The following is a 16741-nucleotide window of genomic DNA, read 5'->3' on the forward strand; positions in this document are numbered from 1 at the left end:
TATTACTATTTATTATAAATGAATAAAATACGTTTTACAAAATATTTTAAATATTATTACTAAAATTTATCAATATAGAATATGGACTTAGAACTAAGAATATTGGGGTAGGTAATTAACATGTATGTATAATTTAGAATAATTTTTTTTAATTTTGAAAATACCTTTATCTTAGTGGTCAAATAACTTGATTCATCACTGGATTCATAGCACAGGAACTAGGAAGATTCTAACTCCGAATGTAAGCTAAGCAACGATGATGCACATGATTGAATAGATGACTCTGACGAGTAATCATTTTGTTCTGTTGGAATGTGTACATTTGTAAAAAGGTAAATGGGTCGATTCATTCGTGGACGGAGAGGAGATTCGTGAATTAAATGCATTTCTTTTTCTTTTAATTCATTCATCAACGCACATATTTTCATCTTTAATTGAATTCTTCCAGTACTTGAAAATTGCTTGACTTGTAACATAACATTTTCAAAAAACAAAACCATATCATCTATTTGGTTAACTTCCTCAGTCGAAAATTGTTCATTTTCTATTTGTATTTTTTGATTTAGTGTACTTGGTTTATTCGAATTTTTAAATAGATTTTTATTGTTTTGGTTAAATTTAGAGATACGATGTTTTTTAATTTTTGTTTTAGTTGGCCAGTCATCTCCGGTTTTACCGTGCATCTTGACAATTCCTTTTTCTTTGTGAAAAGTACGAGGGTTATGCATTTCAATCAGGGCCATTTTACTCGTATTGGAAGTCAAACTGTAAATTTAAGTATAAAAATATTTAGAACTATTATGTTAATACAAAATAAATATACATTTTTTTACTTATTTCCGTAGGTACAATTAAATTAAGTCGAGAAATAATTTTCAAAAAATTTTAAACTTCAAAGCAATATTTTTTTTAAATATCAGTATTTTTTGAATTACCAATTAGTTGATCTTGTTTAAACATTATATAATATATAAATATTATATGCATACACAATATTGTATTGGTACTTTTCTAATTGAAAATACCTTGAATCATGTATAATATATTTTTGAAGTGAAACTTACTTCTACACGCGCGCTGGGAGTACATTGTCAAGGTCGCGATACACGAGCTATAAGACAAAAATCCGTCACGATTTAAGCGGCCCCTATACGATCAATAATATTTTGCATAATAATTGATATATTGCTCAATATTATTGACGGTCTAGTATAGAATATAGATATTGAAGGATTGTACAATATATTAAAGAAATTCAAACTTGGTTGGAAATTTATTGACACAATTTTATTGACTCAATATTATTGATCGTGTATATAGGTAGAGCCCGCTTTGGGTCGGGCCACACGGCACACAGCGATTGAACCTCTGCAGCGGTTGTCCCGCGAGCGGATCAACCACCAGGCTACTGTACACATTATAATATATGCGGTCGAACCACGTGCGATTATACCAAAATATTGGATGATTCATAAGAATTAAGAACTGCAGTTATGAGTGAACGCCGAACGGACTAATTTAAAACAGTGGGTTTTGATCATTTTGGCGGTCAGACCGTAGGTGTGTCAATTTTGATTTCTAACAATTCTCTGTAAACACAAATAAGAAATATGAAACCTCTACGACAGTAACTGTAAATTCAAAATTTTACATTAATAGTTTGATATCACCACGACTGATGTCGCGGTCCGCGGAAGTTTCACTTCTATGACATGTGCCTGCACTAAAGGTTTTTTTACTTAAAGGTAACCTAACCCTACCGGACTCTGCTCAATTTAAAATAAAAACTTAGCGTTGAGTATGATGGACATTGTTATTATCTTTAAGTTTAACAGGTAAATTAACTGTAATATTACAAACAGAATTAGCATGACTATAGTGAAAACGTGTTTTAGATCGAGACAAAAGAACAGCGTGTCTTTCTTAAGATAAATTATTCAACTTAAATCGGTGGTATAAAATAGGTAGGTAGGTACTTAAATATATCACAACATGAACACTTCATCGAACTCGGTGTAAAAGAAAGTTCAAACAAACTAGCTTAATATAAGAATATAAGATCTTTATATTTTTCTTGAAATTGAACATACAAATATATTGGCTATGGTATTAGATAAACATAATGCTTAAGAGTAGATTTTATAGGCTTTTATATGCTGTGGTTACAATACCTAATTATTAACATGAAGTACATTAGGTAAATTCGTGATGTATATCACATTATCACTATTCACTAGACATAGTTTTAAAGAATACTTTTTAAAGTATTTGTACTTTGAAGCATTTAAATAAAATATCATCAAAATGTATTAAAACTATAACCTAAACATAGTTAATCACCAATTGTATGTCAGTAAATACTCAAATACATTAAAAATATCGGTAGGTATAACAAATAACTTCATAATGCGTCATACTTCATCATTCCTAACATTAATTTTATTATATGCCAACACTCAAATACTTTAACTTAAAAATGTTCGCCTCTTCAAGTTGACGATATTGTAAGCATTGTAAGCAAGCAAACAATGTAGGTTCACACGTACACACAACAATACAATACAATCCATTTGAAGGAAAAACACGTTTTATTCAACGACAAAACGATATGTGGGCACGCGCCAGTGGTTGTCAATTGACGTTTTCTCCCACCTATTGTACACCGAGGTCTCGCGTAGGGAAAAATTCGATTGTGGCCATAATATAGGATCGATCCGTGCAACAAATCAAGAATCGGCCGCAATTCCACATTTCAATAATACGATGCTTTATTAAAAATTTTACACGTTTAGATAAATAATGATAACATTTTTTTTTATAAAAGGATCATCTATACACAGTTTTTCTGATGTTTAATCGTTCATTAGCTGGTATTAATCAGTTGCGTAGCTAAATACTTTTTTTGGGTAGGCTCGATATTTTGATGTAATAAGGATTATCAATGAATATTTTAATTAAATTAAGAACATTCATTTTTGGAGAAAAGTGAGTAGGCCCGGGCTTACTAGTCCTACCCGCTGCAGGCTATGCCACTAATATTAATATATTCCATAAATAATTAGTTAACTTACACTGTTTAAATAGGTGACTTCCGGTTCAAAATACGTAATATATACCTACTGAATACTGACCACTGTCATACCACAACCGTGATGTTATATTTATCTCATAATTAGAGTTTCAAAACGATTTAACTAGTTCTTTCAGTCAACGATCATGTTGGGAAATATTCATAAAAGAAAGAGAAAATATAATTTACAATTTTAGAGAATAAAAAATTTATAGGTATTAAACATTTTCATAACGGAATGAACACAGTCTCAGATTTAAAAAGTACCTAATAGGAGTAGTGATGATATTTAGTTAATTATTATAGTTAATTTATATTTTGTAAAACAATTTTATTTCTGTGTTTATTTATTAATTTTATTAATGGATTTTAATTGTTGATTTTTTTAATTTTATCATTTTAATATTTAGTTTAGTTAGTTATGTATTAGTTATGTATATTAAATATTTAGATTTAGTTGTTTAATTTGTCATATTTTTTTTTGTTTTGACATAAAATAAAGGTCTGAATTAGAGCTATATTATTTATCAGGGATGGCCAAACTGTGTCTCACTTCATACGAGTGACTCACATCTAATTATTACCGTACTCCTCAAATAATGTTATCTAAAATGTTTATGTTTTTTGAAATAAAATAATAAAATGTGAAATAATATTGTATAATGCTTTTTTTTATCTCATTTTAAGTTTTATCATATTTTGTATCTATCTAATCTTTAAAAATGGTTGATCAATAAATTTTACATATAATATTTTTTTTTAACCAATTATCGAGGACAAAGTATTTTTTATTTTTATTCTAGCTCTTACATATTTCTCATTCTGTAATGTATAACTTACAAGCCTATTCTTATTTAAATAAAAAAATATCTAAGAAGTAAAAGTTATATAACCAAAGTTAAAAATTACTCACTTTTTTTTTATAGTAGGTGCTTAAATAAAAAATATAATAATTATATATCGTTATTAAATTGGGTTTCATTAAGATAAAATTAACTAATTTTATTTATTTGAAATAAAATATAGAAATTCTAAAAAAAAAACAATAGCATGTACTAACTAATTGTTTTGATTGAAATAAATAATAAAAACTAACACCAAAAATCAAATACCCACATTTGAAACCATCCTCATAATAGTAGAAATAAATTAAAGTGTACTTGTTTTTTGGTTTATACGCATAGCATTTATATCAGGGGTGGCCAAACTTTTTTTGGTCACGATCTACTAAAAATATACTTCACCTTTGAAGATATACTTGTATAGAAAATTTTTTTATCATTGAATAACTATATCATTATTAAGAAACATATATAGGGCGTATGTCCTTAAAAATAAATTCTAATATGATCGACTTTGAAATTGTTCGCGATCGACTGTTTGGCCGCCCCTAATTTATACAACAAAAGTCAAAAATTAAAATAGTCGCTTAAAATAATGCTTCTGACACTATTTAATAATATAATATTAATAAATTATACTCACTATTGGTCGCATTCGTTTTGGTCTAAAAAACTAAGGCGATACTTTAATATCCAAATTTTTTTTTTATTGAAGGATGATCCTGGTTTATCTAATTTTCTTTCAATTATTTTTGAATATAAATCTCTAATTTTTTCCCACATTTGTTTGGTTTCAACAACTTGAAAATAAATAGATAATATACTTAACATAAGAACATTTATTTATTTTAATATTAATATATAATTTTAACAAGCCATATATTACCGGATTTTTCAATCTTAAATGATATATCTTTCCAGATACTATTTCTCAAAGAAATATTTTTGTAATTGGCATCTAATACGTTGTACAAAACCGGATTATCCTTTACAAGTAGCACGAGTTTTTCAACTAAAGGTGAGGAAAAGCTAAACTTTGAATTCATTATGCCGTTTGACATCACACACTCGCACTGTATTTCTATACTAATTCACTGATGTTAATATTTTATAATGTACATTTAGAAACCGACTACTGTACACAACTGTCATCTACAAAAACTAATAAAAGAAGGTTTATATTCGAAAATCACTTTGGGACTTTGGGTAGGTAATTAACTTTAATAGTATAATTATATACTGCTTAAAAATATCTGTATACATAATTTGTTTATTTAATGACTTCCAGTGTACATATTTGTGTAGATAAGTAAATTGAATGTATTTTAAATACATATAATATATATATACATAAAAACTAACAATTTCTTAGATATAAACTATTGGTACAATCAAAGTCCATCTATAGGTGGATATCTGGTATAATGAGTCCGTGGTGGGGACTACCAAATTGTGTTGAACCGCCTTTACCAAACGGTTCGCTACGGTCACCAATGATAAATATATAAATATACCTACATTTCGGTATACAGAAAAAAAATCCAAGGAAGAAAAAACCATGGAAAAAATAACCAAAATAAAAAAACCAACAGAAAAAAAAACCAAAGGAAAAAAAACCAATGAAAAAAAAACCAAAATACATAAAATAAAAGTTATAAAAAAAATGAATCAACTATTAAGACTATTAAGTAAAAAATATGAATATATTTAATATAAATTAATCATAGGTTCCGTTTTTAAAAATGAAGTTCTCAAAATAGCTGGACAATTAAGAAAACTTTTTTTTGTACACCTCCATGTATAATATTGCTTGCCAGCATGTTTTAATGTATACATGTAGCCTTGGTAACAAATTTTGTCTGAACCTTTATTTGATTTGATTATTTTCATTATTTTAAGATTTATTATATTAGTACTTAAGAACTTGGAAACTTTAACTTTGCTCAAGAGCCAAGAAGAGTCAAGAACATACTGCACTACTGCAGTAAAGTCACTGACCACAGTCAGCACAATCTTGAAAAATTATCTTGTCAATATTTATCTCAATAAAAGAAATAATTTTCAAACTTAGCAAAGATTTTGATAAACTTTCTACAAATAGATGGAATAATGCTCTGGGAATCTTGATAAACTTTATAGATTAGATTAGACTGTCAGTTTATAGGAGTTATAGGATATGTCGTATACTCCGATTACTCGGACGTATACCAAAATAAGGTAAAACCAAAAATGATGTAAAATACTTTATTTGAACGCGACGTCCAGTGGTGATCGAGTCACACGATCACCACCACTGACCCCTTTGCTGCCCTAACCATATCTATCTCTTATATACTTTTTTTTTTTTTTAACAAAATTTTTATATTACGCAATCTGTTACAATTAATGAACAATAAGCTTAAGTGATAAAATAGAATAGTAGACAGAGAAAGACAGAGGGAAGAGACCACCCATCGGAGGTACTTCAGCATGATAAATCTCTTATATACTAAATTTACAATTGAGTTACTATCGATTGTTACATCTTTCTCTTATTATACTAATTTACATTTCATACACTTAACTTACGTAATTATTATTTTAACCAGATTAATAACAAATTTTATTTACATTTCTTACTACTATATTTTGATTACTATGCTAGCTAAAATATAAAAGTTTATCAACACTATATTTCTCAATTGTTATATCTTAACCTATTTAAATGCTTTTTTTTATTATTGCTTAATAATTATGGAAATTCATTAAATCCTAATACAACAGGTATTAACACCATTAATGCTTTGTTATGAACTGTATAATAATATGTAATACATATAATACAATATATTTAAAATTTGGCGGTGGTATGATCTATGATAACAATTATGGTATGTGATTTATGGTATGCTCGTATAGATACTATATAATTTATATTTTGGTTTTTTTTCTGTTGGTTTTTTTATTTTGGATATTTTTTCCGTGTTTTTTTTTCCTTGGATTTTTTCCCGGGATTCCTACATTTCACTTTGTATTAATAATATCTATAATTTTCATTAACACACTCACAAAATATATAAGGCATAAATATTATTTTAAGCGGTTCAAATACAATTACGTACTGGTCTATTATTTGTAATTTATTTTTATATTTTGTTAATTATGTTACTTGAGATTTAAACCAAAACCATAATCGGTTTTTTTTCACAAATAGTACTCGTAGGTACCAACTTAACTATTAATCCATTACTCCCTAATATTAATTAATACAACGCAAAGTACCTACACGGCTACACTAATGAAAGTATTTAAAATTAAACATTATTTCACATTCTTTATTTTTATTTTTTATAATCAATTAAGTAAAAACTGGTCGCTCGAATGTATTGTACAACAATGAATATTTTCCAAAAAGGAATACGGTCTGAGCTATTAGTTAATAGAATGTTTCATTTTATTAAATGTTGATACAATACTAGGACACTGTACTAATTGGTTATTTCAACGCCATTAAAAAACCATTAAAATTAAAAAATTAATTCATAAATAAAATAATATTAATTGGAAAATATTGAATATTTTACAGTTGTATTACTCCGAGCGACACGCCACTAGAAGAAATATAGGTACATATGAACAATAATGAACCTTTAACAGATTTTTATTTGTGTTGTACCTTTCATCGGTCATAGCGGTTTACTAATCTAACCGGGTCTGGGATCCTAAATTCCTAAATATATTGATCGGCCCGACCTTAATATAATAGGTAGTCATTGGACACAATAACTGTGTAAAACGCATTATAGAATTTCCGGATACAGTTTACAATAGATGGATCGGCCTTTAGATTATTCACGTGTGTATTCTTCGTAAATTTTGTTGATGTACAAATGCGTTGACCAATAGCTATTAAAAAACACTTTAGGTACCCCCTAGTAATTGTGGTAATTGTAGTATTTCGATGGGTATACCTTATACCTGGCGGCTGGCGATGTCGCGATCATTTCTACAAATTCAATTCGAGGGATCAGACGTTATAGGTTTAAAGCACTTATATCATCCTTAATAAAATCTTATTTACTTATTATGCTCTAGCAAAATATTTAACCGATAGAAGTAAAACCGCTCATTTTTACAACTTTTTCATCCAAAATTAAAATTATAAAAAAAAAATCAACAGCAGATCAAAATGGCGAAGGAATTAAAATTTATTTCGGTTGAAATCGGACGTGATTTTTTCCGTATGTATTTACTTACTTACTTTTTCATTTTTATTTATATGAAAAAAAAATACTATTTTAATTTTACTTTTTTGTGCGTACATTTTATAAATTACGAGTTACAATAACTCCTAAAATTATAATAGCTTTGATGTTAAATAAAATTATTTTTTATTTTCAGTTTTGCAGATGCCCAAAAAAAATTATCAGCAGCCACCTTGTATGTATATACCTATATATTATTACCTATAAATACCTAAATATTTATCAAAAAAAAATATAAAATAACTGATAGTTTATACTTTTAGAATGTAAATAACCACCCGTGACCTAAGTTATCTAATATGATTCTTCTTTTTATAGCCACTATAGAGACCAATACCCTTCGAAGTTATCGTGATGAACGAAAGCCACCAAATTATACCAAAGAACAATTAAAACAGTTGGAGGAATTGTATATTATCAATCCACGCTTGACAAATCGTGTACTACTCAATTTAACTAGAAAGTTGTGTATTCATGAAGATAATATAAGACTATGGTATCGAAAAAGACGAGCAAGAGATAACTCAGGTAACACGGAATTAACTACCTATACGGGACCTATTTTGAAAATAAGGTTAGGTTAGGGGACGCGGAGACTGAGGAAACCTTAAATTTATTTTATTTTTCTATAAAAATGTTCGTAGTATTAGTTGCGTATCTATAGGGAGGTGTTTTAGATGTTTTAAGTTAGGTACAATAAAATATGTTAAAACGTATGCCCCTTCCGTGTACATTTTTACCAGATCTTATAGTGTTTAACGCCATAAGCAATTACTATACTTTATGCAAATATGACAATCGTACAGTTGGACCCCGAAATAACGGCTAGTTTCATAGAATAAACGCATAAATCGGAGCCGAACGAAAATGCAAATACCTTTAACAACTTTGAAGTATAAAAACAAAAATATATTTAAAATATATTTATTTTTATTTATTTATTCAGAAAATCTGTTTTTTTACCCTGTGACCTTCTTGAGGTGGTGTTGCATAGGGATATTTTATTTTTGAATCGCTTTAAAAAATGTATTTCATGTATTTGAATTGGGTAGACAATTAATAAACTCAAAAATCGTAGTGCAATTGCGTTACAATGTCGAATGGTTGGTATTAATTAACATTTTTGTGGTTTGAGCCGTTTGAGGTTGGTGTTCGAACTTTTAAGTTTTAATTTATATTATCAGTTATCACCTATAATTTCTTATCACGGGGTCCAACTGTCCTGATGATGAAATTGTCATATCTGCAATTATATTGATAATTTATTATCAGGGTTGGGATCTTATAGCATTTGCATATTTCTTATGAGATGCTTAAAAATAGCAGAGTAAGCGAAAAATGTTTTTCGTGATACGGAGAACTCAAATTAAAAATTTTATTTTGCATATTTTATGATTTTTTTAATTTTTATCGCTTTTTTGGATTTTTTTTTTTGCTTTTTTACCATTTTTTTAATTCAAAATTGGTCTTATCTTATAAAATTATATTTTAACAAAACTTGGTTTTAGATTTTTGTCAATCGAATTATCAAGTAAACTGTAAACGTACAGATTAAGTAAAAAGGCCGCACAATTACAGCGATAATATTATAATATAGATTATTGATAGGTACCTATTATATACTTTTACGATGATTTCGAATTAGGTATTTGGTTCTAATTTTTGTTATCTGCTTATTTTGTCGATTTCTACATTCTACTGTAAGATTTCCTTTTGTGCATGTTTTTAGTGCATATATTTATCATTAATTAAGGTCATATTATAGCGCATATTTATGCAATTTTAAGTGCTATAAAATCTTAACTCTGCTTATTATGAATTTTTGAATATTATTATTGATTATTATAACAGTATACTCATGTAAATGTGATTTTATTTTTGCTTAAACAGAATGGAACGATTATGATGATACTATTTCGTTTTGTAGTGACGACTGTGAAGCGTGTATGAATCTCCGAAGCAACCTTGACGTTAAGAACTAAAAGAATATGTACTATGTTGATGTTGTAGCTCATAACAAGATCTAAACAATATAATATTATTTTTAGGTTTGTTAATTTGAAATTACATTAAGTACCTACATAATATATATTTTTACGTTTAATGTTTGTATTTAATTTTCTAAAAATTAAATAAAAATGTATTAAATACTTAAGTGTTTGTATTTTTTTTTTTATGATAATTTACGATTTTTCGTGAGAACTCTTGAATCCTCGGCTTAATAACATGTAAATCGGACTTAGATACAGGATTAAAGATATCTTTAATCGTGCTCTGATGACATATATAATCAGCTTATCACTGATAAATATCAATATGCATCAAGGTTGATATGCATAACCGGGATCATAGATTTAAAAATAATGGATAGGAAACGCCTATACTAGTTTTGTAAGAGGTTGCGGTATTTTTTGGGAAAGAGAGAAAGATAAATATTTACGAGAGAGGTAGACTATAAGAGGTATTTTTAAGGTTTATTAATTGATAATTTAAGACTTTAATGTTAGTTTTGATACAAATTTGAAATAATATTTATATTTTACACTATATTATATTATTATGCAGTATGATGATCAATAAATTTGCAATCAAATTTAATTAAAATAATTAAATTGTCATTTCATATTTTCCACATAAATTTTATGTTGTGTTTTTAAATTGTGTTATCACTTATAATTTATAAATAATAAAGTATTAAGTAACCTTTATAAACTCAAAAATCATATAATTTAATTTTAGTTGATAAGCCCAATGTCTTATCCATTCTTATAATATCTATAACCGCGTGGCGTTCCGCTCAAGATTATTATATATTATTATTATTATTATTATTATTATTATTCATCTTGCTATATTGGTACTTGGTAGCGCGACACTACAATGAAAGTCTTATTCCACCTCTACCAATACGACCAAGCCCCGTTTCTCAACGGCATTTCTCTTCCGTTTTTTTTTTATTTTGGCATCGTGGTTTATCGTTATTTGTTTTATTATATTTTTTGGTTGTGTTCTATTGTTTGTGAAAATTGAAATAAACTAAGAAATCGACTTTGGCGTACTGTTAAGAATATCGAGATTTTACTCTTGATTATTTGAACGGGCTTAAGTGTGCCATAGGTCTCGATAACACCCAAAACCGTTCAAAAATTCAATCGGCTGACATCCGTGAGGACATTGTATTATGTGTGTTCATGGCCAGTATTTAAGTAACGATGTCTGCTGCAGGTGTCGTGACTGGGTAGGAGAAGACGCAATTGTGCTAAATGATTAACTGTCGATACCCGGAGTCGATCGTGGCAAACGGTTGCAAGGTAGTTGTTCGAAAAATTATAAGGATAATAAGATAAGCATAAAATCTATTGTCAAAATAAAATTTTCAGATACATTTTCAAAGGGAATTAGGGATCAGCGTTGCCACTCTCTCGCTGCGCTCGCCCGGACATTCAAAACGAAAACATCCCTCGATTTGCTATGCAACACCACCAGTAGGTCACAGGGTTTAAAAACGATGCCCATAATTTTACTAACAACGGTTGATAATAATTTTCGAGTATCACTTCTCTGGTCCTCAGTGGCGTAACTGAGCTACTTTGAGGGGGAGGGGGTGATATAGATATTTTTCGTTTGTAAAAAAAAACCTTTAAAGGTATCTCACAAATTATAATTCATTATATTATAAAAAAAAAAGGTCTAGAGGGTGATATATCCCCTGGTGATATACTGATATAGTGAAATAGCTACGCCACTGCTGGTCCCTATCATTTTTCGAATAACTGCCGAACACTAAAATTAATACCAACCATTCGAAATTGTAAATAGTTCTAGTACGACTTTTGAATGTATCAATTTCCCACCCTGGTAAAATCATTGATCTTTTTCTTATAGACAGCTGAACATCACTGGTTGGCGTAGTTAGGTCAAAAAGGTAAAAGGTAAAAGGTAAAAGGTAAAGGTGTCAACATAGATAATAAAGATATGGATAGGCCACGCCTATGTTAAATATATTTGAGGCCGCGTGCCTGGAGGGGAAGGCAATTGAGGCGTTTTTATAATGATAATTGATACTCTATATAGGTATACTTGTTTGGCCTCAACTGGACCCCTTAAATACCGTTGATAAGACCGATATATCCTATCCATATCTTTATTATCTATGGGTGTCAAATACATTTTTCAAAGAGATCATAGGGACTGCAGTGTTGCCACTCACTCGCTGCCCTTGCTCGGTATTCAACACGAAAACATTCCTTGATTTGCTAAGCATCCCCTCATACCCCTCTTGAATTAAGATCTTTTATGTCTTTGGAAACCGTTACTCGGGGTAACCAGGTAACCTGGGTAACCCCGTAACGGTTTTCGATCTATGTGCTAATAAAGCAGACCATAGATAAAAAATACAAAAAAAAAAAAAAATATATAAAAAAAAAAATAAAATAAATATCTAAAAATAAGAAAAAAAAAGAAAAAAATTCTTTTTAAATAAATATCTTTATTATCTATGGCAAAGACATAAAATGTCAATTACTGCATCAACTTGAAGGATTTTATAGGCATTAGAAACTATAAATTATTTTAATTTATTTTTTTTTTTAATGATTAATAAAACTTTCTTAACAAACGTTTGAAGTTAGTATTTCAACAAATTTTGTTAGAACGGCGAAAATAATTACATTTTTACTTAGAAATTCATAAAATTCGTAATATTCATAGATAAAAATATAGGTAATCGGAAAAAAAACCGGATAAAAAATCCCTAGGAAAACAAAATCCCCGGAATATTATTGAAGCTCGGAAAAAACCAACGAAAAATATATATCAAGAGAAAAAAACCAAAATGATAATGTTATAATCAATATGATATAAACATATCGTCTAATTTTTATTGTTAAATTAGTTATGTAATATTTATAATTTTTGAGATGTAATAGAAAAACTAAAAACTATTTAAACAATATATAATATATATATCTATTAAAATAAAGGCATTTATTTCGTTCTTAACTTATCTTACCAGTTTCTCTACTACGGGACAAAAACAGACTTCAATAAAACTATAACCATCCGTCTAAAAAAATTAGTTAACCGACAACATGAAGATATTATATAACTACCGAAAAATTTTTGACAGCAGTGAGTAATAAATAATAATACACACTACACGTCTACACACAATTATATGAGAACCGATTGATCAAAATAATATTATAATAAATAATAATTATCATTCATATTTTATATTGTTTTATTATTATTCATTATTATATTCGATAGGTGTAGGTATCGTGTATCCAATAGTTAGGTACACCTCTGGGGATTTTTTTTCTAGATTTGAAAATGCAACGTTAATACAAGGTTCTTTTATGAATTTTGACATGTGCATATTTACCAGTAAAATAACGATTTGTCTTAATATATATAAATTTATATCAGTATACCTATAACCTACTTAACTTACTAGTCCTAGGTACTGGTTTTTAATATTTAATAGTATTTTAAACAAAGTGTTAGTTACAAGATACAACTTTTAACAGTACCTAAATTTATTGTTTTGGTGAAAACGTGATCAATATCTCATTTGATGGAAACAAGTGTTGTTGGAAACAGATACTGGTGGAAAAATTGGTACAGTTTTAGAGGAAATCAATACCACTCACTCATACATAATACGGTTAACACTGTTAATAGTTAATACCAGCCTAAACTGGCTGCATACTAGTTGCGGTTATAACGATTTTTATGATAAATAGATAGAACAGTTGCGGTCACCCCTCAAAAAGGTTACATACTGATTGCGGTCACTGCTAGTAGCGCAAATCTAGGGGAGCAGGGGGGGGGCAACTGCCCCCCTCCATACTGTTATCTCACGATCTAAATTATATTTTCTATTTTTATTTGATACATTGTATTATTATTTATATATAAATGAGCACAGCGAAATTTTATTTTAATAGGTGGGTATTGAATACTTTTATTTTGCCCCCCCCCCCCCCATAATTTGAATTAGTTTGTGCCTCTGGATCACACAATAAAAAAATTCCTTTTTAAATTAATAATTTAATATGAAATTAATATTTCGTTTATTTATTTAATTTAGAAAAATGTATTAAAATATAATATAATATGTATAATATTGTTTAATAATAATAATTATTATAACTTGTGTCAAAATATTGTACCTATAATTTGTATAATAATAATAATAATTTTAAATTTTAAAATGTTATATAAGGAACAAATTTGAAAAAAATCGACTTCAAATATTCAAGTCGATTAATTTCGCCTTCTTCATATAATATCGTATTTGTTGCACTAGAAAATCCTCTTTCTCAGTTGAAATTTTATTAACACCTATGGTAAGCATATTTTCGCAAAATGCTGTCATTAGCAGTCATCTAGCAAAAACATATATGAAAATGGGTGAAATTTTCAAATATTTGAAACTTTTTTCCGGACATCACAAGTTATAATAATAATAATTATTAAAGAATTTAATAATATTATTAATATTACATATTATATTATATTTTGACACAAGTTTCAACATTTTTAACCATACCTACACAATAAATAATAGTGTAGACAGTCCTAACATCCTAATTCCTAAGTCTGTTATCTTTTCGATATAAATGGGAGGGAAAATGTTAATCAATACATTTTTCTAAATTAAAATTATAAACGAAATAATTATTTCATATTTAATTATTAACTAATAAAAGAATTTTTTATTGAGTGACCGCAACTAAACACTAGTATGTAACTTTTTTGAGGTATGACCGCAACTAGTGTCTAGTAAACACCGGATAAACTAAGTCAGTTAGTTATGATTAATACTAGAATGCCAGACTCTGAACTCTGCTATCCCATCCCCGTCGATCAACGACTATATTTTAATAGTCTATAGTCTTAACTCTATATTATAGCGTCTTACCTACTGCTACTGCCTATACTATATTCATTATTATCTCATAACTCATTTGTTTTTAATGAAATTATCATAGTATTATTAGTATACACTATACCATAGATTAAATATTTAATCTATGACTATACATAGTAACACATGTATACACATTATTTAGAAATTAAATACCAATTTAGATTAGGTAGGTACTATAAAGTGTTTTATTCTTTTAATCGATTGAGTACGTTATATTGTGAAAGCTTAAACTATTAAAGTCATATATAGTTCTCCAATAGTCCAATAAACTAATAAATAAAATATCCAACTATAATTTATTATATTTACGAAAAAAAAATATACATAAATATTTTATATCTTTTTAAAAAAAAAGTAATTTTATATTTAATAATAAATAATATTATGTTAACCGAAAACAGTTTGGAAAAAAATGTCCTTTTACCTTTAAAATCAATATTGTAAAGGCGCAGATTACGGTACGAAGAAGTTCGTGTGCATTGTGTATGGATATAAATTAGAGGGGCTTAGCCCACTCTATCAAAAAAAAAAAAAAAAATTATTAATATTATTATATTATAAGCTTATTTATATAGGCTCGTATTGATATTAAACATGTTAATCCTTCCCCACTAGATCCCCAATAGATTTTCTGCTATGTTAAATTATATTTAACATTTAATACTTATTTACATTTATACCTTACAAGGTATAAATATATTTATATATTTATTTATATTTATATAAGTTATAACTTAGAATTAGGTAATCTAAATATTTTGAAATTTTAATTATAGACGGTATAATTATAATATACCTATTGATACAGACACACAAACATAGACTAGACATATAGTAACTAAACAATTTTAGTACCTACATATTTCTTATGAATAATATTTTTTGAGTTATAAATTATAATCTTACAAGTTACAACAAAATAACTAAAATCGTTATTATTATCGTTATTTCAATGTTTTAAAATGCCTATAAAAGTAATTATGATAGGTATTGAAGTTATAAGATTTATAAGTTTGTATATGAACAACTTACGAGTTACGAGGAACCTCGTATTAAATTTTTGAACATTAGTAATTTAAATTGAAAATGTTGTTACGTTTTATCTAAGCATAACATAATTAAACAGTTTTGTTATAAATAATAATACAGCACTCGGTAAAAAATTTCTACTGTTTCTAGAGTTACCTATTCATTTTTTAATGTTTTTTAATTACAACAAAAAAGTAGGCTGAACTACGATATAGCTAATCGTCAATTTCAATTAAGTTATATTACGAGTTACGACAATTACTACAAGGTTTAAAGTACCTATACGGAATTCGGGCAAACAATTTAATCTATTTTACGATGTCAACGCAATAAATTTTTTTCGTAGGTACCTACCTACTTCATCACAATCAGCCAGTGGCCTACGGCTACACTAGTACACACTACTGTCACTACCTACTTACCTATACATTAAACCGAGCCTGATCTATTTTTTTTGGACTTGGTAATTATGTGATGTATATTTAAACTTTATAGGATAATTATAGGTTCCTAATACGTATAGTATTAAGCACCGACATAGTAGTTAAAAATCTTATGAGAAGGGGAATAGTATAATACGCAATGACAATTCTTATTTGATAACCTTGGTCACTTAGAA

The 16741-nt window shown here is 27.8% G+C and overlaps 2 protein-coding genes across 2 annotated transcripts; one reads left to right on the plus strand and one right to left on the minus strand.

Moving 5' to 3' along the window:
- Positions 1-89: 89 nt before the first annotated feature.
- LOC126550152 (uncharacterized) lies at positions 90-5179 on the minus strand. Its single transcript, XM_050201166.1, has 3 exons — positions 4799-5179; positions 4556-4712; positions 90-765 (listed from the first exon to the last, which is right to left on the minus strand). Exons 1-3 carry the CDS (start codon positions 4971-4973, stop codon positions 219-221), a joined length of 879 nt encoding a protein of 292 aa, XP_050057123.1. The 5' UTR covers positions 4974-5179; the 3' UTR covers positions 90-218.
- A 2580-nt stretch (positions 5180-7759) lies between these two features.
- On the plus strand, positions 7760-10220 carry LOC114119907 (uncharacterized). The gene is made up of 4 exons (XM_027981645.2): positions 7760-8132; positions 8293-8331; positions 8475-8684; positions 10047-10220. The coding sequence occupies exons 1-4, from the start codon at positions 8081-8083 to the stop codon at positions 10136-10138; spliced, it is 393 nt and encodes a 130-aa protein (XP_027837446.1). The 5' UTR covers positions 7760-8080; the 3' UTR covers positions 10139-10220.
- The last annotated feature ends 6521 nt before the right edge of the window (positions 10221-16741 follow it).

This window comes from Aphis gossypii, chromosome 2 (assembly GCF_020184175.1).
Source record: "Aphis gossypii isolate Hap1 chromosome 2, ASM2018417v2, whole genome shotgun sequence".
NCBI lineage: Eukaryota > Metazoa > Arthropoda > Insecta > Hemiptera > Aphididae > Aphis > Aphis gossypii.